At 35.2% G+C, this 25281-nt stretch overlaps 2 protein-coding genes across 4 annotated transcripts in view; one reads left to right on the top strand and one right to left on the bottom strand.

Moving 5' to 3' along the window:
- Positions 1-15849, top strand: part of LOC150104888 (STAGA complex 65 subunit gamma-like) — a 134749-nt gene extending 118900 nt beyond the window's left edge. For all 3 annotated transcript variants that reach the window (XM_090395405.1, XM_090395406.1, XM_090395404.1), the window contains 3 exons: positions 1805-2014; positions 7816-7986; positions 15758-15849. In XM_090395405.1, coding sequence (XP_090251531.1) covers positions 1805-2014; positions 7816-7986; positions 15758-15773 — 397 coding nt within the window. In that variant the 3' untranslated portion in view covers positions 15774-15849. The remainder of the gene's footprint in view (positions 1-1804; positions 2015-7815; positions 7987-15757) is intronic.
- The window catches only part of Trs20 (trafficking protein particle complex subunit 2), a 53469-nt gene continuing 43963 nt past the window's right edge, over positions 15776-25281 (bottom strand). The window contains exon 4 of the mRNA XM_090395407.1: positions 15776-15976. Coding sequence (XP_090251533.1) covers positions 15878-15976 — 99 coding nt within the window. The 3' untranslated portion in view covers positions 15776-15877. The remainder of the gene's footprint in view (positions 15977-25281) is intronic.

Genomic DNA, 25281 nt, shown 5'->3' with positions numbered 1-25281 from the left:
ACTAAATTGAATAACTGTTGTAATAGATATGGTATGAAGGTCAGCAATAAAAAGACAAAGACAATGAAAATAGGCAGAATCATTGAAAATGTCAACTGTGTTGTGAATGGAGAACCTGTGGAACAAGTAAAACATTTCAGCTACTTAGGCACGATTTTTAGTGAAGATGGTAAATTAAATATAGAAATAGACAGCAGAATAAACAAAGCTGGTATGGTAGGAAGTCAATTGAATAAATTTATATGGAATAAGAGAGAAATTAGTTGGAACACTAAATTAGCTGTATATATACAAGATAGTGTTCAAACCACTTTTAACTTATGGATCTGAGAGCTGGGTCAGAAGTAAAACACTTGACCAAAGACTAGCGACTGCAGATATGAGTCCTGAGAAAGATTAGAGGCATGAACAGATGGTATCAATGGCAATATCGTATTAAAAATGAGGATATTAGGAAAGAACGTGACATTGTCAGCATCCAGGAATGCGTTAGCAGAGCTGGTCACTTAAACAGAATGGGCGAGGAAAGATTAGCAAAACAACTGTTCTCTGCCAGGTTGGCAGGAAAATGACCCAGAGGAAGACCAAGATATAGGTGGATTGATACGGTACAAAGTGCCTTAGACGATAGAAATATAAGATCTGATAATGTTGGAGTCTTGACAAGTAACAGACTGATTTGGAGGAAAATTGTAGATAGGAAGTTATTAATGATGTAAGTTTTTCATGTAGTACTGTCATATCCTGTACATCCCTTGAGAGTACATGTCAGGAATTTGATGATGATGATGATGATGACGACATTGCTTTCACTGCTGAACTTTTTCACCTAATGTCACACCTTCCTGACCAATGGCTATAATCCCCATAAGATAGACAAAATACTAAATGGTCCCCAAAAATCCCCCCCCCCCACTGTCTACCACAGAAGACCACAACATTAAAGGCACATCTGAAAAGATATCTAGAGTGCCTAACAAACACTAACTACGCACCGTATTTAAACCTTATGTGAATTTGGCAACTCTCAACTGTTCACCTAAGAACAGATTCTCTCTCCTTTATCACATCCAGGAGTCTATGAAGTGCCCTGTTCATGTCATCGAGCTTACTATGGACAGAGAGGAAGAATTGTATCCAAAGCATGGTCTAGCAGACCATGCTTTGGATACTCCTGCACACAGGATCAACTGAAAAAAAACACAAGCGCTGCACAGAAGCTTTTACAAGTCAGAGAGGTTGTTCCTGGAATCAACAGAAGCCTTGACAGAAGAATACAAGTATATCTGTATAAATCTACCAAAGATTTGGGAGACAGTCATCCTAAGACCAAATTAATACTTGTTTTATCTCTCGTTGTTTTTTTTTTTTTTTTTTTTCCCCCAACTTAGATGGCACCTAATTAGGACTTTAGTCTTTGTGTTGTACGCTACAATTGCTCATACTAGTCCCACTGTTACACCGGATTGAGGTTGTCTTGCTATTGTAACAAACTTTGTGTGCTCTGAAGATGCTGGATAGAATACCTGCAAAATATTAGCAATGAAGTCAATAAATAGTTATTTTCTTATCAATCTATGTTCGCATCTATACTGTTAAAATCCAAGCAACATGTGCGACGAACATAAGCCTTTCAACAAGGTATGGATATATTTTTTCAATAGAGCTCAACAAAGCTTTGTTGAGCTCTATTGAAAAATACTTTGTTTTTTTTTCTATTAAAAAATAGAAAATTTTTTATTTTCTATTTTCTACTTTGTTGAAGTTAACAAAGGGACAATTTATGCAACTTTTTTAATTGCAGAGTAAAAGAGGAACCAGTCTCTGATATCCAGTTTCCTGTGATGGAAGAGACTGAAGAAACAGCTCAAGAACAAGCACAAATACCCTTACACCTGGAAGAATTGCAAGGTGCTCTACAAAATTTGGAGCCTGACACAGCCACTACATTAAAAGATGAAGATGCTATAAAGTGGCCACCTGGTCAAGGTGTCAAGAAAGAAAACTTCCCACAGTAAGCAGTGCTCTCTTGAAATTATTTGATCTGAATGATTATATGATAATGATTTTTAAATACTTTAAACAACAAAACATTTTTTATCAAGAATTATTTTGTTTTTTTTAAGCTGGGCAGTTATCACTTAAACAAATTTAATCTTTTCATATCCTGTAAATATTGTTTTCAAATTTGATTTCTCTAATACCAGAAAAAACAGTTATAAAATTTTGATGCAAGTATTATTTTTGTAATGGAGTACATTTGCAGAACAGAAGTTCATGGCTGCCTGAAACTGCTGCTGTTCATCTGTTCAGTAAATTATGTACGGAAATTCCTCTGTACATATACTGTAAATAATGCTTGCATAAAGTGGCACTATGCTGAAACTTGTTGAAATACTAAATCTTGTCAACGTTTTGGTTGAGTTGCTTGAAATTAGGGACAAATCAACAAAGGCTGAAGCCACTATAATTATGTGTGTGCTATTCTGGCTAGTTTGCTTGTTTTGCAGAATGAGCTTTAAAGATCTGCACAGTAATCATTCGCTTGTGGTCATATCTAAGCTCTATAATAAAGGGATAATAACCTTCTTATTCATTTTTAAAGGTGTTAGATTCAACTAGGCTAATATCTGTAATAGTGCATATCCATTGTGCATTACCTCTTTTTCCATATACTGCTCTCCCAAACTTTGCTTTGTCTATTTCTGAACCTGTAAAATTATTTACTTAAAGCCTCTCTTTTATATTTTATTTAAAACCATGCACAAGTCTTGTTTTAGGTCCTAAAACCAGCTTTCTAGAATATTCATCTATCAGTATTTTTTTTTAAAAGGTTGTGTGGTTATATGCTTCTCTAGTCCTTCTGGAGTTTTATACAGAAGACTTCCCCTCTGTGCTTTTGCTTTTATTGCTATGAGCAGTCACTCATCAGGCAGGCCATTTTTCCTATATATATAGGAAAAATGTTTCCTATATATATATATATATATATATACACATACACAGTCATCCCTCGGCTTACGTCTGGGTTCCGTTCCACCTGGCAGGATTAAGTCGATAGATTAAATCAACAGAGTTATAGGGGGTTAGGGACTTAACGTAATAAGTATACTGTTATTTTAATTTTTAAACCTTATTATAAAACTGTACCGTGTGTTACTGCCACTATAAAACAGGAGAATAATCACCCAAATCTTCCTCCACAATCACATCTTCATTACCTTGCCTGTATGAATGATCAGGCTGTGGCTCGTCTCATGTAACCTTTGTTTTTTTGATGAAAATGTCCAATGTGCTTTGCTTATTCCTCTTCTTTTTCATCATAATTGTTCATAGCAATTTCATGATGTGTTCATAGCAAGCAAACACATCATGTACTTTTGTTTCTATTATTAAGTAGCGTTCAACATTGGGGTCCATGTCTTCAGCCATTTTGAGAACATTGCTAACTGCAAAGAACATTTCTGCAAGATCCTTCACTGTAAATTGTTTAATTACCTCTCCTGTTTCTCTTTTCCCCTCTTCCTTTTCTCGTTTTTTCCTCTTCAGCAACACTTCTTCCTCCAGTTCAACCAATTCTTCGTTGGTCAACTCTTCAGGGGAACTTTCTATGAGTTGAATTATGTCGTCATCATTCACTTTGACATTCAGATTGTTTGCTAGGCCCACTATTACAAACTTCCATAATCATGTACAAACGTTTTTAATGTCTTTTTCCATATGCCACCATATGTCATTGAGAGGTCACTTCGTCCCAAGCCACAGTAATATTTTTAATAGCATGATAAATATTGAATGTTTTCCAGAGTAGCAGAAATGGTTTGTGAAAAAGTTCTCCTTAGATAATAAGCCTTAAACACTGCAAGAACTCCCTGATCCATTGGTTGGATCAATGAAGTAGTGTTTGGTGGGAGAAACACCACCTTGAACTTGGTGAAGATCACTGCTATAAGACAGATGACCTGGAGCATTATCTAGAATTAATAAAATTTTAAACTCTACATTTTCTTTCACACAATAGCTTTTTATTTCATTTGCATAACAGTTGACTAAGGCATCCTCAAACAATTTTCCAGTCATCCACGACTTCTCATTGCTCCGATAATTAACGGAATCGTAACACAGCATTAAGAGCTTTGAAACTAGGTATAGATTTTAGCATTTTTGTGGATGAATGTCCACTTGGGCATTTTTTCCAAAACAAGGACGTCTCATCCATATAAATATTCCTCCATAATAATTTATTCAATTTTTACACAAACTCCTTGGCAGCATTCTCAGCACTTGCAGATTCCCATACATTCTCACATTATGCAGCACAAAACGCTGCTTGAATCTCATGAAAGGAAGAAGCGCTGAATTTGTAGTCATAATCGGGTTTTGCTTTCTCCTTCATCATGTTGAAGAGACCTAATGTCTTAGCGGTTATAGTCACAGTGCTAAGGGGTATGCGCTTTTGGTTCAGGTCCTCTATCCATGATGCAAGTAGCTTTTCCATATCACCGATAGGACCTTGTCGTTGCTTTGTCACTATCGTCAATTTAATGGGAGCAGATCCTTTCACAGCCTCTACGATTTTATCCTTATTTTTCAAAATGGTCATCACTGTAGAATGAGACCATCCGAAGTCATGCGATCACATTGACGGGCTTACCAGCTTCATGTTGCTTTATAACCTGCAACTTCGTTTCAAGATCAATTGCTCACCTCTTTTTCTGTGATTCTTCACTAGCTTTTTTGATTGTGAGTGTAGGGGCCAGTTTCACAAAACATTGTGAAATATTTAACGATAAATACACAAATAACCTGTTTCTCAAACATAAAATCAACAGAGGAACTGTTGAAGACATGTGCCAACTGCAGAGGGAGGTTGCTGCTGAAAGTGCTGTTGCCACTGTGCATGCTTTACCTTTCGCTCGCTTGCATCTTGTTCCAAAGTATAGCCAAAAATGTTATTTATTCCCTCATAGGATCATGGTCGTATCTTCGAGAGGACGTAACTCGAACGGACATAAGTCAAGGGATGACTGTATATATATCAACAGCCATAGTCAGTCCACTTTTGGATGAAGGCTTTTCCAAGAATACTCCAAAATTGTCTCTTACTCCTGCAAATCTGATATCATCACTCCACTATGATTTACGTGAGTGGTTTGTAAAGTTCTTGGCCTCGACCACAGATGGCAACACTATCGGTACAATTTTTTTTTTTTTTTCCTAAGCTGGTATATCTGTCATAAGCATCTATGTGAAATTGCAAGCCATTCTATCAAGTAGTTTGTTTTATACAGCTGTCTGAAGTAAAAGTGTTGTCTGTATCCCTTGAAATGGATAAAATTATATCATATTGGTTATAAAATTCTTTATAAAAGAAGGTTTACCGCCAAAATAAATTCATTCAAAGGTCATAAAACTTTATGGGCTGCCGAGTATAAACGTGGCCGTACCAGCCTTGAAGATGATCCACGTGAAGGACGTCCAAAAAGTGTAACAACACCAGAAATCATTGATCAAGTGCGCGATATGGTATTGGTTGACCAGCAAGTCAAAGTGCGTGAAATTGCTGAGACTATAGGCATTTCAAAAGAACGTATAGGATATATTTTGCATGAAGAATTGCAAATGAAAAAGTTTTGCGCAAGATGGGTGCCACGCTTATTCACAGCAGATCAAAAATGCACTTGCATGAAAATCTCTGAACAGTGGTTGGAGCATTTTTAACAAGAATAAAACTGATTTTGTGCATCGATTTATTACTATGGATGAGACTTGGATTCACCATTACACACCAGAATCCAAACAGTGGACAGAAGCCGGTTGTTCAGCACCAAAGAAGACAAAGTCAGTTTCATCAGCAAGAAAGGTGATGGCATCGGTGTTTTGTGATCCTAAAGGCACTTTTGTTTATTAATTATCTTGAAAAGTAAAACAATAACTGGGGAATATTATTCCGATCTTATAACCAGACTAGACGACAAAATTTGTGAGAAAAGACCCGGTTTGCAGAAGAAAAAAATCATCTTTCATCAGGACAATGCACCTGCCCACAAAGGTGTTTGGGCAATGGGAAAATTAAGGGCTCTGCACTATGAATTGTTGGAACATTCACCCTAGTCCCTAGATTTGGCTCCCTCTGACTTCTATCTCTTCCCAAAACTAAAACTCTTCCTCACTGGTCAGTGTTTTTCTTCGAATCAAGAGGTGATGGCAGTAGAGGGGGGGGGGATATTTTGCAGATCTGACTGAGAACCACTACAGGGATGAAATAATGGCACTGGAATAAATGTATTAGTCTTAAGGGAGATTATGTTGAAAAATAAAAATATTTTTTTTGGAAGTTTCAAGGAGATGTGCTTTGCATTATGGGAGATACTAAGACAAGGAGTGATGAGAGCTTGGTCTACCTTTACCACGAGTTGTTTCAGTCCTGAAGATATTTCAGGCACAAACTTTTTTTCTTACAAAGCAAAGTTTGTTTTTAAACAAAGGATTAAACTAAATTTATTGTAGTCTAAACCAAGTGGGGAAAAACTTCCAACATCTTTCTCTAAATCCAGAATAATTTAATAATAAGGTGAGACACCTTTTGGCAACTCGTATAGGTAAAGCTGACTTCTTCGTTGCATCCACCTTGGTATCACCACCTCTGGGTCTGGCTTCCACTGACGAGACCTCAATAAAGGTCGAAACCAGTCTGAGTAGTGGCCCTTCCCTTAATGCATAGCATTATACGTCTGCAAGGAGATGTGCTTTGCATTATGGGAGATACTAAGACAAGGAGTGATGAGAGCTGGTCCGCCTTTACCACGAGTTGCCTCAGTCCTGAAGATACTTCAGGTGCAAACTTTGTTTGCTTACACTTGGATAAAGGATTAAACCAAATTTATTGTAAAAAATTAAAATAATTTTGAAATTATAAATTCGTTTTTTCATTGTTAGTCCGAGAACTTTTCAGACCACCCTCTTATATATTGCACCGTATTTTTGTAAATTAACCTAGAGAACAGTATCAATTTATGCCAGTTGTTCATCATTGGGAAGCTGATTAATGTTCATCACTTGTGTTTTCTCCTACTTTGAGTGATTATTAATTATAAAGTTGACTGACTGTGTAAGTTTCAGGTTATTTTTAATTTTAATGGTACAGATTACACATATTTCAAACCCACAAAGGCTGTGGGGAAAAGCTAGTATTGGTGGATGGCGTTGGTGTAGTGCGGTTAGTTGTAGAGCAGGTGTCCTCCCTCGATGAGTCTATGGACTCCTTGGAGGTGTCAAATCATCATCATCATAATAATAATAATAAATAATTAGTTTATTAGGAAGATTTTAAGTAAGTGACATTAATTTAAACTAATGTGCCATTTTGAAATTTAAACATTCATTATGGTTTTTATTTTTATAATTTCATACTCTTCTAGACTTGTTTTTCTTGCATGTCTTCCCTTGTTATTTAAATTTGTACTTTTCAAGTCATTTTGTATGCTTTATGTGCAGATCTGCCTATTTTTTTTGCTCTGTTGTCACAGTAAAATTTCTTACCACTTCCTTTATTTCCTTTGTTTATTTATGTTTCATGGAAATTGAATGGGAAGAAGTGATCAACCAAAATTAACTTAGAGAGTGAACCGTAATAAACTTTCTTTGGTCTCTAGGGGTTTAATATAGCAACTTTCAGCTGTATTAATAATTCCATGAAAATAGTAGCAGAATGTTTTTTAAATAGTTTGAATACAACTGATATGATTTATTCAGATTTAAAAAAATGAATACTATCCAAAATAAATAGAAAACTATTTTTTTTTTTTAAATAAGAGGTAAAACACCTAATTTAGATCCAGATGAAGAAATGATCAATATTGGTGATTCTCCACCCCATTCTGCTGGAGATATTGACATTTCCCAAGGAATCCCATCAGTTGCTGTATCGGACACAATGTCACCAGGTATGGAAAATACTCGGATAGGAAAGCCTCCAAAGAAAAAGTATGTTTATTTCTATGCCTTGATTATTATATGTGCCTTAAACACATATATAAATATATTGTCTTCCTATATAGTATATTTTTGAGTGAGTGGTGCAGGGCACAGTGCCCTTGAATGGGATGACCTAATCTCCATTGCTGCTTAACCTCAGAAGTTGCACAATTATGCTATGAGTTAAGGAAAATCCCAATATTTCAGCTTTGAGTCTAAAGTAATTTTGACATATTAATGAAACCATATAGTTGGTCTCATTAGTATTGTGTGAAATAAAATGGAATTAGTCAGTCAGTTTTTCCAGATTTAGAATATAATCTGAAATGATTGTGTGATTATTTTCATAATGCATTTCATTATATTTATGATGATGATTAGGGATAAAGATAGTTGTTTGATACTGCTTGACCTAATTGTAGACTTCTAAACTTATTAATAACAAATGCTGATGTGTGGTTGTCCCCAGTGAAAATAAGCATCATAAAATACAAGTATTTGCAGGTAATGTGGAAAAGAGAAATATCATTAATATAATTAATAAAGATGAACAATATAAAATGTGTTGTGTAGCGGATTTGGTTTAAATTATTAACAAGAGAAATCAAGCTACATATTATAGGAATTTCTAAGGCTTGGCTTAAAGATGACATTGATGATATTGACGTATAACTCTTAATAAGGGAATACCGTGAGTAGACATATAAATACAAAATTAATGAACGGATAATCTCACGTAAAAAGATTTTTTTAATAGTATCATTTTCGCCTGTGTATCACAGGCATCTTCAGTACATGTTAAGCTCAAATTAAACAATAACTGACAATTAAAAAAAAAAAAAATCTTTTTACGTGAGATTTTCCATCATTAATTTTGTATTTATTGATATTGAAGTATATAATAGTTAATGTTGTCAGAAGAGAATGAATATGTAAAATGAAAAGTGAGGGCTTGTTGCTTATCAGAGAAGCAGTAACATATTTCCCATTGATATATTGAATTCGTGTTTGGCATAAGAATTTAAAGCTTATCATGTACCATTTACGTTGCTTATCAAATGAAATTTTTTACATGAAACTTACATGGTAAGCATTAAGTGTGAAGTCTGTAACAGTTGAGTGTGGATGTATATTATCATAGTGAAGGAAGTAGTGATAATATTATGGCTCATCTAGAGCATGTTTCCAAATTTTCAGCCTGCTAATCCAGTGGTGTGCTGGAGCCTGCTCACATGATCTGGTTGTTAATTTTTCAAAACTTTTGTGAGCCTGTTGTTATACTGACAATGGCTATAAACTGTAGAGAGTCATGCATTTAAGTTCACAGTAGCTAGCAGAATTTGGGTGAATAGTTTGTATATGGAGACATGGAAAATAAACAGGGCCATGCTTATTTTGACATCCTTTATACTTCTTTTCCCTCACAGCAGACTGTGTAAGGGAAGGGGAAAAGAAGCCATTTTACAGGAATATTATATTTCAACAAACATCTGCTTAATTTTGCCTGGTCTACTTCGTAAGGTAAGTATATTATGTTGGCTGTCAACAGTTTTGTGTTTCTAGAATTGTCATAAACCTTATAAGGTCATTATCTGAAGAAGAAGCAGTCCAGATGAAAGTTTGTTGATAATGGAATTCATTTATACTTTGGAGGTTGTAATTCTCAGGAAGGGAGAACTTTTTTTTTTAGAGCAAGTTGTTAAAAATATACAAGCACAATCTTGCATGTGCACTTTTAAAATATTAGTAACACTATCATACTTTTCCCCTTCTCGGGAAAAGGCTATTTGGGAGAAGTTATAATGCAAATAATTATAAAAGTATTTATTTTTTAATAGTTAAATATATTTTTAGTTATATGAATCCGATATACATACAGTAGAAACAAAAATTATGAAATTTACATATTCAGTAATAAAAAAGTTTACTGTGAATGAAACTGTTTCTGTTGAGAAAATGTCAGTTTGGTGATTCATGTGTTCTTTTTAGATAAGGTTCCACATCAAAGACTTTGCATGTGTAACTTGTGACACAAACAGGAGGAAGACCAAGATATAGGTGGATTGATGCAGTAAAAAAATGCCTTACAAGACAGAAATATAAAATCTGATAATGTTGGATTCTTGACAGATAACAGATTGATTTGGAGGAAAATTGTTGATAGAAAGTTAGGAATGATGTATGTTCTTCATGTAGCACCATCATAATATCCTGTACACGTCAAGAATTTGATGATGATACCACCTTAGGTTAGCTCTGCTAACACATTCTCGAATGCTAATAATGTCAAGTTCCTTTCTGATATGATTGTTTCATTGATGCCATAGATTCGCTCTCCTAATTTTTCTCAGAACTCTCATATCAGTGGTCTCTATTCTTTGATCAAGTGCTTTATTTCTAACTTAATTCTCAGATCTAATAACTGTAAAGTGGTTTGAACACTGTCTTATATACTGCTAGTTTGGTGTTTTGGCTAATTTCTCTCTTATGAATTTATTCAGCTGGCTACCCACCATACCAGAATTTGCCTATTCTGTTTGTCTATTTCCAGATTTAACCTGCCATCTTGACTAAAAACTATGGTTATAGCTGAAATATTTTACTTGTTCTATAGGATCTCCATTAAGAATGTATCTGAAGTTTTCTATTCTCCTGCCTGTTTTGATCTTTTTTTGTTGATTTTCATGCCAAATCTATAGCTGTTGTTCAATTTAGAGAACCATGGAAACTTTCACTAGATGTGTTTATGAGTACATCAGCTGCACAAAGGAAAGAGCTAAGTTTGATATCTCCAATTCTAATATCAGGCATAATGCCATTTTCTTTCATAATGTGATCCACAAAGATGATGAATACGAGTGGAGATAATGTGCATCCTTGCTGGCCTGGTTGGCCGAGTGGTTAGCGTATCTGCTCTCCAGCCAAAGACTGCGGGTTCGAATCCCACCATGGATGTTTGTGATTGTCTGTGAAAATATTAGTGGTGGTAGATGTGGTTTGTTGTAGTTGGTGGAGACAGAGAGTTGTAGAGTAGGTGCCCTCCTACGATGAGTCTTTGGACTCCTTGGAGGTGTCATGTAATAATTTTTTTTCTAATTTTACTTTAAACCATCTTCCTGTATTTCCTTCAGTTTTAAATACATTTATGTTAATTTTCAACTCCACTTTTCTATATGCTTTTAAAATCATCTGGTAAAGAACTGGAGTAATTGACTACGCTACTCAACTTCAAATTAACAAGGGCCTTAACATTGAACTCTTGGTACTTAGCAAATTCCCCTCTAAACTCTGCTTCTTGTCCATCTCATTAATACCCATTTTGACAGTAGATTCTTATGTGGAGTGCTGTCAGAAGCTTTGCTGAAGTCATTTGAGTAATTGACATTTATCATTACTTTGATCTGTTTCCCCTTAAGGCTTCTTTTGTTACAACCTGCTCAAGAGGTGATCCCTGTTGAGGATATTCTGGATATGATTCCTAATTATATATTTTTTCATTGCCTTGTTTATAACACTTAAATAAGACTCAATGGTGCATAATTTTCCATTCTATTTTATATAATGATCACCCTTATGAATTGGAATAACTTGGGCAGATTTCCAATCAGAGAGTACTTTTCTTAATCTCAGTGATTCATCAGAGATGATCAAAAGTAGACGGATTGATTAATCTAACACATATCTTCCACTCACACAATATTTTCTCTTCTCATGTTACTTTTATCTCTATCCTTTTTATAATTCTGTAAAAGTTTTTTTAGATTATTCTTATTGCTCCTAGTTAAATCAAATATTGCATGACACTCTTTAATAATGACATTTTAGTTAACAGTAGTTGTAGCTTATAACTATCATTTAATAGCTGATTTATCTATATTCTTTCAGTAGTTTATACAAGAGTGTACAGAGCATTTAAAATTTGAATCGACCATCACTTAGTTTTAAGAAGGATAAAAATGAATATCACATCAAAAAGAATGTTTGTATAATTGAGCGGCTATACAAACACTGAAGAAAACATTGATTCAGGCAGAGAAGCATGTGGTGAAGTTGTCTGCAAGCATAGAAAAGTAAGAACACCATGGTGGACACAAGAAGTTAAACAGTTCTGGAAAAGAAAAGGAAAGCATACTGAAAGTTCCTAGCAAATAAGTCAGCAGATGCTCTAAAAGAATACAGATAAACATGTAAAAGTAGATAAACAAAAGTTGTGGGAAGAATACAGAAGATGACAAAATGTTCTGTGGAGGATTAGGGGAAGATTAGAAATAGGGAAAGAGCACTGTAAAAAATTTGAAGATGATAAAGGTTATATATGAAAACTGAAGATAAAGATATCCTCGATGTCTGGAGTAATTACTTTGAAAGACTGTTAAACAAAGCAAGCTGTGACAGAACAGTAGTAGAAATAAATATCAATATTTCAGGTAGAAAGCCATCAAAAACTTTAAATGTGGAAAAGTGGTCAGAGTAGATGATATTCAACCAGAAATTCTCAAAATACATGGAGGTATAAAAGTTTTGTAGTGGGTACAATGCAAAACTTTTATACATTAATTCAGAGGGCCCAGTCAAAATGATCAAATTCTGGATGATTGGAGCAGACTTTTCATTGTTCCTATCAATAAAAAAAAAAAAAAAAAAAAAAAAAGGGAGGGGTAAATCCGTGAGAATATCTCTACTAAGTGTTCCAGGTAAGATTTATGCAACCATACTTAAAAAGATGTTGCAAAAATTGTGGAAGAGAAACTTGGGGAAGAACAAGCTTGGTTCATTACAAATAGTGGCTGTGATCAGATTTACACTTTAACAAGGTTAGAGAAAACTTTTCAAAACACTACAATTATGTTGGATAAATGGAACATTATACAGAGCAATATTTAAGTTGTAAGTCAGCAGCAGTTAGAATTGAAGGAAATAGAGAATAAATTTATATGGAATAAGAGAGAGAGAAATTAATCAAACAACCAAATTAGAGTATACATGACAGTGTTCAAACCAGTTTTAAGTTATGAATGAGAGTTGGGTTAGAAACAAAGCACTTGATCAAAGATTAGAGGACACACATATGAGAGTTCTTAGAAAAATTAGGGAAGTGGATAGATGGCATCATTCACAGATCATATTAAAAATAAAGACTATAAATTAATAAAGGATGAAACTTGACAGTTATCATTCAAGAATATGTGAGCAGGGCTAATCCAGGATGGTATGTTCATTTAACAGAATAGAAGAAGATAGGTTAGCAAAACAAGTGTTTGGTTCCAAGATGCCAGGAAAGAGACCTACAGGAAGACCAAGTTCTAGGTGGATTGATTCAGTTAGAAGTGCCTTAGAAGAATGTAATGTTAATTTTAGACAAATTCTGGAGACTAGAGCCATATTAGAAATAATTATTTTAATCTAATCATATCCTTGAAACAAAGAAAGTAAAACTCGCATCCAAATTTCTTAGACTTAAAGATCAACAATATTCGGAAAGCCAATGGACAAATTTGAATTTCTCCGCAGTCAACAACAAGCCAGTAGTAACAACCAACCAGAAGTAAGGGAGAACAGGAGCTACCAACGGCCTTCAGCAAACAGTCATGTGATCAACTTATCTAACCATGGTGAACTCTCACTAGTCAGCAAACGTTTAAACTTTGCTGTGGCACCCAGGACAATTAACAAACTAGATTTTATTTACTATATTGAAAGAAGCTTAAGATTTCACCCAACCACCATTGCTGCCTATGTCTGTTCTTTGAAGCAGCTTTTCCCATAAAATATCCCCAAGGATGCCAAATACATCTGTTCAAAAAGAACATCAGCAAATTCCTCTCTCTGGAATTGCTTATGTGGGAGTGATATAAAATACGCAGACTGAGAAAGGCTACAATGGATAATTTTTTAATGAAAAAAAAATTCATTTAGATATGCTGTATGAAATTTCATATGATGGGGGGAGAGAAATAATTCTTCAAGAATAGTCAGGCTTGAAAACTTGATTCTATCAAAAAAAAAAAAGGGCTCAAGCAACACTAATCCAAGTAATCTTTGAGCCCTGGAAATCACTTGCATTTTGACTTAATGTGTAATCAGAAAGATATGAAATTATAAAGCTCCATTATTACTATGTGTTATGGTGTTTCAAAACTAAGAATTCCACAGGATTTATCACTTTGTTTTTAACTGATAGTAGTGTAGTGCATATAGGTTTACATAGTTAAAATAGTATTTGGATTGAACATGCCATCATAAAGTTTGTTAATCTATACACATATTGCAGAGAGTTAGGAAAACTAAATCATCTTGGGAGAAACGTTGAGGACGATTAGATGTAATAGTGATGTGAATGTCACTGAGCATGGTTATGAATCTGCTAATGGACTACACTTTGGGTATTTTGAGTGTGTATGGGGAGGAAGGGGTGACTTGCTATGTTTATACACAAATGCAAGGAGCATTAAAATCATTGGCATTAGTGAAACCTGGCTCTCAGTTAGATGCAGTAACTGGAATTGTATATAAAATGTATTTTTAGAAATTACAGGAGGGGGGGGGGGTAGAGTACTACTAATGCTATACTAATAATAGCATTAATACTAATGCTGGACTTGAGTTCAGTTAGAATAGACATGAAAGTAGCAGTGAGTTTGAGGCTAACAGGATAAATATATGGTGTGGTGTTGCTATAGACAAGGCAGTTCATTTGCTGAGGATGAAGAAATACGTTGCCAAATTATCCAGATGCTACTAAAGTAATTGTTATTGATGACTTAAGTTATCTGACTGTTGATTGGGTAGCAGAGAAAACTCATAAGAATGTAGCAGAATTTGAGCTGTTGTGAGATAACTTTCTCAAGCAGCATGTTAAAGAAGCAACTTAAGGACAAAGACTATCATATTTGAAAATAGCATCAGAAGGTCTTGCAGAAGGATGTGACTGCTTTGCTAGCAGTTGGTGGGAGTGATCATGCTATGCTAACCTGGGAAGTAATATAGTAACAACTATATGAATGTTCCAGTTAGGACAGGTTACATGCTGAACTACAAAATTGTAAATTATGACAAACTCAGGAGAATTGTCTTTGGGTCCATGGGATCACTTATTGAATGATAGTTAAGGATATCAGCAGTGCATGGGAAGCTTTGAAAAGGTGCAGTATCTGAACATGTCCCCCAGAGTTTGAAGAAATATGGATGTGTAATCTTATTAAGTAAGAGATCCATGAGGAGTTATGAGTATTATATGGAAAGGTAAGTTGAAATATGAAAAGAAATTGGCTATGCATGCTAAAGGCAACCCAGAATAATTTTGTTATGCTGCAAGTAAAAGAAGGAATGAATGTGAAAAAACAACTTTACTGAATGCAGATGGCACCCTTGTATCAGAAGCAGTTGCAATAGTTCAAATAATGAATGCTCACTTGAAAAGTCATATGATCAGAGCAGGGTTGCAAATTGAAAGTAATGGGGGGGGGGTGATACAACGCAGTGGCCATATATTTTCTTGATTACTAAAGCAAGTTCCAACCATTGGGTATTTGACTTCTGGGTACAGAACTTTATCCTTTGTCTTCTTCTGTAAATTATTCTATCTAAATGCATCCTTACTGTACAGTTATAGATTATATTGAACTTCACTGTATATTTAATTCCTTTTCTTTTCTCAATTGAGCATAGAGGAACTGATCCACATGCTCATTATTATAAATTATTGTTATTGGAGAAAGCACTTTGTAAGTAAACATGTTTTTTTTTTAAACATTAAAATCCTAATAATTTTTTTTTACAGGAAGAAGAAACAATAAACAAAAGCTGGATATATCATTTTATTAATATTTATTGCAACTGTTCAAATGACAATAAAATATTTTATACATATAATACATTTTAGTGCTGACTCTACACTGATTCACCCAGTCAGGTACTTTCTGCCAAAGAACTGTGCTTTCCTTTCAAAGGCTGGTGACTTGATTTGTGTATTATGCTCATAGAAAGGATTCAATGCATGCTTGAAATAAAACAGTTCATAATTAAACAATACATTTATTGCAATAATTCGCTGATAAAATTGTATCATTTCATATAGTTTCCTTAAATTAAATCATCTGTTACATAAGTATCCACACTGCTAAGATAGAATTATATTTGATCCAAGGGAACTGAAGTAAAGAATTTCAATATATTTAATTCTTTACCTGGTTTAAGAGATCTTCCTGCAAATTATTAGTTGTTTTTTTTAACATCATAGGCACTTACAAAATTTCTTAACAAGGATATAATGGTTGGCCGAGCAGTTAGCGTAGCCGCTCTCCAGCCAATAGGCTGTGGGTTTGAATCCTGCTGTGGACATGGATTTTTGTGAAAATACTAGTGGTGATGGTGAGCAATAGATGGCATTGGTGTAGTTTTGGTTCGTTGTGGTAGAGTAGGTGTCCTCCCTCGATGAATCCTTCATGTAATAATAATAATGGATTTATATTTCTGGAACTGATTAGTGAGAATTGTAATCATGGATGAATGCCCCATCAGAATAATTTCTGAAGACAATTGCAAGAGTTAAGTCAAGTCAAAGATAGAAAACCTCATCATAGCCTGTAAGGAATACAGAGAACCTATTAGGGCTTCTGATGCAGTGCTTGATGGGCAAACTTACAAAATGTTGGCACAACATGATGAAATGTCTTGCCAGGCAGATTTTCATCTAATGTTTTCAATGGAAAAATCACCTGGAGAAGATAAGTTAGGTTCAGAATTATATAAATATGCAGGAATAAGGTTCAAAGAAAGGCTCCTATTATTTTTTAAATAAAATCTATTCAACAAGTAACTCACCAATAGAATGAAAAAAAGCAATTGTGATCCTTATCTTTAAAGCAATGATATGAAAAATAAAGGTAGTAGAGATATAAGTATTCTAAATTCCTGTTACAAAATATATAGCAGAATTATAAACAACTAATAAAATATTCTGAAAACTTTATTTTAGAAATACAGAATGGATTTACAAAAGGACGATCATGTATAGACCTGGCCTTTTGCCAAAAATTAATAATAGAGAAAAGAAGATAATACAAATTTGAAACACACATTACACATTTATTGACTTTGAAAAAGTATTTTATTTAACATATTAAAAGAAAGACAAATACCAAATAAGATTAAATTATGGACCATCATGTAAGAGAGAGACCAAAGAGTCTGACATGGATGTCCCCCTTTCAGCAACTCTTTTTAACATTTATCTAAATGAAATAAAAATTTCCATCAAGGTATTAAACTTTTTCCTACTGTGAACTTAAACACTCTCCTTTTTGCTGATGATCAAATAATAATTACAAATTCTAAGATAACTTACAGAAAGATATTTTAAATTTAAATGAGATAGCTAAAGATTATGGAATGATAATATCAACAGAAAAATCAAAAATGATGGCCTTTAAAGGACAAGATTCAGTAAGAACTAAAATAGTAATAGATAACAAGATTTTAGAACAGGTGAATTCATTTAACTACCTGGGATGTATGATTACATGTGAAAATGAAAAAGATATAAACCTAAAAATTGTGAAATATTTAAAAATAACAGGTGCATTTAAACCTAACCTAGTTCAAAAACAAAGCAGACTAAAAGTATACAATACATTGGCCTTACCAGTCCTATTGTATGAAAGTGAAATCTGGACAACAAAACAAAAAGACAAAGATTAATAACAGCTGAAATGAAGTTTATGAGAAAAACTGCAAAGTATACTCTATTCAATCACAAAAGAAAGTATGAAAGAATGAAACCAGGACACCCTCTTAAGAGATTCAACGATGACTTCTAAAGCTGGAACAAGCCACTCTAGGCCTAAATCCTTGACAAGCATGATGATGATGATATGTGAACTGAGGTGACATAATTGGTGTTATTGAGACTGCTAAATAATTAAGATGTTATATTCAGGCAATAGTGATGAGAAAGAAAGGAGCAGTTACCATATTGAACATTAAATATGAAAAATTTCTTAAATAGTAAGCAATTTCAAATGGAATAATAGTAAGTTTGACAATGAGACAGAGAGAAAGCAGCTCACATGAAGAAAAAGAAAAGCTGATAGGAACCTTATTTTACTGTTCAGACCCCACAAGAGTGAGATCTGAACAGTAGAATAAGAAATGAATTCCAAACATACAGGACTTCATGATGGACTTGAAAGTTCTGTAAAGAAGTCATATCAAAGGATTTCTGGGCACACAAATAAGTGTGCAGTGAAAGAAAAGTTATGTTGTGGAGGCTACTGAAATAGCTTAGAAAACCAGGGATTCTCAACCAATTGATTTCTTCATTAAAGCAAGATCAACATTTATTATTATTATAACAGTTTTCCCACTGAGAATCCCTGAACTAAGTTACAGTGCATTATGGTGCAAATTAATTGGAATATATGAAATGGAAATAAAATAGTTAAAGACTAGAGACCACAGAGTTCTGAGAAAAATTAAGGACATAGATGGCATCAACAGCAGAATCATATCAAAAATAAATAAAGGCAGTAAGAAATCTGACATTGTTAGCATTTAAGAATGCGTGAACAAACCTATTATAAGGTAGTAATGTCACTTAATGAGAGAGAAAATGTTAACTAAAGATGTATGATGTCAGGGAAAAAAAAGACCAAGATCTAAGTGTATTGATGCAGCTAATGGTGCCTGAGAAAACTAAATTATTTTATTTACCATCCTGGTTGGCTGAATGGTTAGGGCATGGATGTATGTGATTGTCTTTAGGTGCTACATAAATTTCTTTACCAGGCATGAGACCACCATTCCACTTACTGACTTGAAAAAGTTCCATGTTTGGTCTCTAGAACCGAGTTTCTAGACTGCAAAATAAATTAAATTATAAAAATTAATAGAAAAAATCCTTATCCCACCATGGTGCTAATGTATAGATTTACAACCTTTTGTGGGTAGAAGTCACATGAAAAAAGAGATAAAAATAAGTAACTTTTACAACAGAAAGGTATTTCTGAACAACAGTTTCTTAAATATTCATCTCTTTTCCAGATGCAAGGTCAACATGGAATTGATCTGGTTGATATAGAAGGTCTAACAAAATTCTCTGAATAAGCTTGCAAATTTAAAAGAACTGCAAAGAAGTGTCTTTCCCTGCCATTTAATATGTATTAGTATGCCATGGTTACCCAATCTGAACAAACCAGACAAACAGATGTCATTCATTGTGTCTTCGTGCTTAATCTCCAGCAAATGACCTGTATTGAATATAGCAGTTGAGGCCACACGAGCAAGGAATACAATAAAACGGAAGATAGCTTTTGAACCAGAGAGGAGACAGAACACTGGAATTTTTGTAGGATTTCAGCACCTTCTTCAGAAATACCTTTATTACACAGAACAATTATGAACCATAAGAGGGCTCTTTAATCAAATAATCAAATTCATGTCGGAAGTCGCCGCTAGATGAATTCGTAATGAGTAGTGTTCGTGCAAGCTCCAGATAAGATAAGTATCATTTTCAGTTATCGATACAAATTACTTAATATTGTGTAGTTTTGTTTTATTTGCCTTGCGTATTTTAGTGCGTCTATTTTTGGTGTGTTATAACGTTTAATTTGACAAAACACGTTACAGATAAATATGGCACCTGTGCGTAGGAAAATGGCGGCCAGTAATGAAGGTTCGCCATCGTTATCAAAGAACGGTAGCATAAAAGAAATGAGTCAGTGTACTAGCTGTGAAATGTACGCTTTGCGGAGTGCGGTCGGAGTGTGGTTAGATGATGATAAAGGATTGAATGTGTGTAGAAAATGTAGGGAGAATGCGGAATTGAAGCGTATTTCGGATCGTGCGTGTGATATTTTTGTCAACCTTCAAAATGAAGGAAATAGGGATATGACAAGAAACGGCAAAGTTGTACATGAAAATTGTGAGAGTGTGAATGATAGTATAAATGATTTCTCAGAGAACAAAAAAGATGAGATAGATGCATTGAGTGAGATCGCATTGTTGAATAGTGCGATAGAAAGAGCAAAACAGCAGCTAGAGTGCATGAACAAAAGTAGACTGAATGAACCAACCAATAATAAAAGGTATGACAGGAAAAATAGACGTATGAATGTGAACATGAACAAAATGAAGGATAGAGTGCTGTATGGAGACTCGTTAGTACGAGGTGTGTTAGTAGAGGATTTGACAAAATCGTACCAACCTGGTGCGACCATAAAGGAAGTAACTGCGTCTATTAGAGAGCAAAAGGAAAGGGTGAAAGAAATGATTGTTGTGGCAGGTACGAATGATTTGAAAGGAGATAAAATGGAAATGATAGAAGACCTGAATGAATTGTTTGAGGTAGCAAAAGAAAAGAGTGAGAGAGTTGGAATGATTAGTCTTTTGCCACGGTATGACAGTGAAATGTTTAAAAGGAGGGCTATAATTGCAAATGACTTTATGCGTGGGTTATGTATGACGAGTGGTGTGGAATTTGTGGATGTGTGGAGTGAGTTTGATGGGCGAAAGGATCTATATAAGATGGATGGCTTGCATTTGAATGGTTACGGTCTAAGAAGACTTGAGAAAGTGTTGCTGAATGTAGTGGATGTGCAAATTCAGGGAAACTAGATTTGTTAGGGGGGGGGAGTAGAGATACAGTCCTTAGGGAGGCAGTTGAATGTAAGAATGAATATAATATGCCAGAGCAAATAAGGACAACAAATCTGAGTGGGATAGTTAATATAAGGCATCAAGGTAGGGTTGGGGCTAATGGGGGTCTTAAATTCATGTACACTAATACTAGGAGTATTAGGAACAAGAAGGAAGAGTTTTTGGCCATGGTTGGCACTTCCAGACCACAGGTTATAGGTATTAGTGAAACATGGCTGACTGTAGATGATATAACTAGTGGGATTGAATGTGATGGGTATAGTGTGTTCAGGAATGACAGAGAGAATAAAATGGGGGGAGGAGTATTGTTGATGATAGCTGATGAGCTCCAGCCAAGGAGAATAGAAGTTGAATTGCAGGATAGAGAAAAGAGCACATTTGAGGCCATTTGGTGCGAGATTGTGGCTAGCAGAACTAAATATACAATTGGGCGCTGCTATAGACCAGGTGATGGAAAAGATGATGGTGACAGTATGCACAAGCAAATAGAAGAAATGGGTGGAAGGAGGGTGATTATTATGGGAGATTTCAACTATGGTCGCATTGATTGGAGTGAGGAGAGGACACACGGGAGGAAGGAACTGGATTTTATGCGGTTATTAAGGGATAACTATCTGCGACAGCATGTAATGGAAAATACTAGGGGTCAGAGAGTGCTTGACCTAGTAATTACATCTGAGGATTTGGCTGTAACAAATATGACCACATTGCCACCAATCGGTGAGAGTGATCATAGGGTCTTAACTTGGGAGGTGGCTAAAGGTGTAGAATTTTCAATTAAGACAGGGTACATGTGGAATTATCGGGCTGGAAAGTATGACATGCTTAGGAGTTTGATTGGTTCAGTGCCATGGCATGTACAACTGCAAGGACTAGAAGTTGATAGTGCATGAGAGGTAGTTAAGAAGTGCTTGCATGAAGCAATGGCTGACTGTATACCTAGAGTCCGAATAATAAATCAAGTAGGGGTTAAATGGATGAATAACACCATTAAGCTTGAGTTGCAAAAAAAGAAACAACTATGGAGGGAATTTAAGGAGAAGGGTGACCGGCAGGCACATGAACGGTATAAAGCGCAGGCCAGAAGGGTGACGAGTGTGGTAAGAAAAGCAAAAAAGGATTACGAAAGAACGTTGGCCATGCAGGCTAAAGAGAATCCTAAACAGTTTTTTAGATATGTAGCAAGTAAAAGGAAAAATGTACATGGCAGATTGATTTTAAAGAATGTCGATGGTAGGGAGGTAACTGAATCAGTTGAGATAGTTGAGTTACTGAGTGAGCACTTTGCAAAAGTATATCATCCAGGTGGTGACATTGCAGAAACGAATAAACCAGTAGATTATACTGGAATTGTGGTTAATGAAGTGGAGGTGAGTAGTCTATTGCATAACCTCAATGTCAATACATCTGTGGGATTGGATGGTATACCAGCTCGTGTTGTACGAGAAGCAGCTAAAGAATTGTCAGTACCCTTGACCATTTTGTTTAATTTGAGTCTCGGGTCTGGGTTAGTCCCGAGCGGGTGGAAAGAGGGGAAAATAGTTCCACTGCATAAAGGTGGTTCCAAGACTGCTGTTGTAAATTACCGACCGATTAGCATATCAGGAATCATTGTCAAGGTCTTAGAGAAAATAGTCAAGAGGAAAATACAAGATTGGATAGAAGAAAATGGGATACTGTATCGGGGACAGCATGGTTTTGTGAAGGGTAGGTCATGCCTCAGTAACTTGCTCACGTATTATAACACAGTGACGGCTGAACTAGATAAGGGTAATGTGTTTACGGTGATTCTACTGGACCTTGCCAAGGCCTTTGACAGGATTCCACATGGAATTCTAATCAGTAAATTGCAGCATATGGGAATGGACATAGGGTTGGTGAGATGGATAGGAGGGTGGTTGACGGAGAGATATCAGAGAGTGGTTTACTCGGGAGTAGAGTCCACAAGACGGCCTGTGACTAGTGGTGTGCCACAAGGATCTGTTCTTGGACCACTACTGTTTAATTTGTTCATTAATGATATAGGAAATGATCTGAGAGGAACAGTTCATTTGTTTGCGGATGATGCGAAGTTGGGTAGGGCAATAGTGAATGCAGATGACGTCAAAATTTTGCAGGATGATTTGGATAGATTGGAGGTCTGGGCTAAGGAGAATGGATGTCAGTTTAATGTTGCAAAATGTAAGGTTATGCATTTTGGGGTGAAAAGATTGGCGGCAGTTTACTGCATTGGTGGAACCCAGCTCCAGGAAATTGATGAGGCACGAGATTTAGGAGTGTTGGTGGATAAGGAATTGAAATTTAGGGGACACATTGCAAAAGTGACCAAAACAGCTCATCAAATCACTTGGTTGCTGAAGAATACGTTGACAAGCAGAGACAAGCAGGTTATTGTTCCTCTCTATCGAGCCTTGATAAGACCCCATCTAGACTACTGTGCTCAGATTTGGTCACCTAGGTTTCTTCTTGATGGGGAGGAGGTGGAGAGGATCCAGAGGCGAGTGACCAAGATGATAGCAGGTCTGTGGAATGAACCGTATGAGAACAGGTTGAGGATTTGTGGGTTGCAAAAATTGGTTGATAGGCGGAGGAGGGGAGATATGATTGAGACATTCAAATTACTGAAAGGTTTCTATAAAATTAATTCAGAAGATATTTTTGAGAACAGGGCTGGTTGTGGGAGGACTAGGGGACATCCATGGAAACTGGGCAAAAGTGTGGTTAGTAAAGGTGTTAGAGCTGGGTTCTTTACTTTTAGAGTAGTGAATGAGTGGAATGCGCTCCCTGAGTCTGTAGTGGATGCTCTGACAGTGAATGAGTTTAAGGCGAGGTATGATAGATACTGCATGAATGTCAGATAGTTGTGATGAATATGATTTGGGGCCTCCCTCGATGAGTCTAATGACTCCCTGGAGTTGCCCGTAATAATAGTAATAATTAGTTATCTTATTAACTGTAGATGAATCCTTGGAGGTGTCTGGTAAGAATAAAATAATTTCTAATATACTTAAACAGAGATCAATTTGTACACCATCATAATCATGTTAAAAAGAACTTCTAGTTGAAAAGATTGGAGAGAGGGGGGGGTCTACATGACTATATCACCTGGTAAAAGTAGGCCTTCTATAAATAGAAAAACAACTTATTCAGTTCAAACTATGTGCAGTTGAATGAACTTATCAATATAGTTGATAAGTTCATTCAACTTATCAACTATATTGATAAGTTGAATGAACTCTTATCAAAGAAGAGAAAGTTTTTTCAAGTTCTCATGATGTGCACTTGTATTCAGTGTAGGACAGAGCATAGACATTAGCTGTTTTCTAGAAAAAATTATATTCAAAACAGGCCCAATATGCATGTGTAACTTATTCACTTTCAACTTGAATGAAATGAAAGGTGGTAGGTGGGAAAAACACAAACCATTAATCCTCTCTGTTCCAGTGCAGTCACAAGGAACAGTTTGCGGCAAGCACAAAGCTCGATAATTAAATCTTCTGGAAACATAAAAGATGGCTGTCGTCATTTCGATAGATATGCTGCAAAACTATGCTTTTCTTCTAATAACAAAGATGGAGCTCTTAAACAAAGCATGATTTAGATTTCCCATCACTTTTTTTTTTTTTTTTGTAAAGACAAAATAAATAAAATAATGCATTAAATTTTATTAAATGATATTTACCAAAGCAAAAAGATTAAAATCAAATAACCTAAAAAATTATTTTTCAAAACAGAACTTTGGCTACCTGTAGGTAGGCTAGCAATCTGGCATGTTACAGCATAGACTATTCTGCAAATTTAAGAAGATAATACTGATAAATACAAGTAATATACCTGTTTGACTTGTAAATATTTTGATGATATTTTAAGGAATATATCCATGGAAGTTTGGGTCTCCATCTTAGTGTGGAGATCCTTGAAAACTTGCCAGTCACAGTCACTCTCTCCAAAAGGCAACAACTACCAGAATGTGCAGAAATACATGTGATAGAAACCCTAAAATTCTACATTGTCTGCTTGATAAAAGATAGCTAATTGTAAGATGCCAAAAGATGTTCAAAGTTCCATTAAGTTATTCCTTCTGGTAACTCTTATAAAACAGCAAATGCACTAAACTCCATTCCAGCTTCTTCTGTTAAGTACAACTTTTGTACTTAAATGATAGAAGGAGGAAGGAATTAAATTTTGGATTTTTTAACATATATATATAAGATCACACAAACAGACTGTTCACAAATTGAATTAATAATTATTAAAATTACATAGCAACTATATGTATTTTTCCCTTTTCCAAGTAAATGAAGTAAATAATTTGCTGATCTGGTTGGCTAGGTAGTTAGCATATCCACTCTCCAACCAACAGACTGTGGATTTGAATCTTGATGTGGGCATGGATGTTTGTGATTGTCTTTAAGTGAGAGGTAAATTTCATCACCTGGTGTGAGACCAGCACCAGCTTATTGGAGACTTGAAGTGTCTTGGAAAGGTTCATGTTTGGTTTCTGGAGCAGGGTTTTCAGATGACAGATTTAATCACCGAACTAAAAGAAATTACTGGAATGTACAGTATTTCAGTGAACATAGTATTAAAACAAACCAAAAATCCAAGGAAATGCAGTTGGCGAAAGGTTTTTATATTCAAACAAAATAT

This window comes from Typopeltis vanoorti, chromosome 7, assembly GCF_054136105.1.
Source record: "Typopeltis vanoorti isolate ZY-2024b chromosome 7, IOZ_Tvanoo_1.0, whole genome shotgun sequence".
Classification (NCBI taxonomy): domain Eukaryota; kingdom Metazoa; phylum Arthropoda; class Arachnida; order Uropygi; family Thelyphonidae; genus Typopeltis; species Typopeltis vanoorti.
The sequence above is the reverse complement of the archived record's forward strand: the minus strand, read 5'-3'. Positions and strand labels throughout refer to the sequence as shown.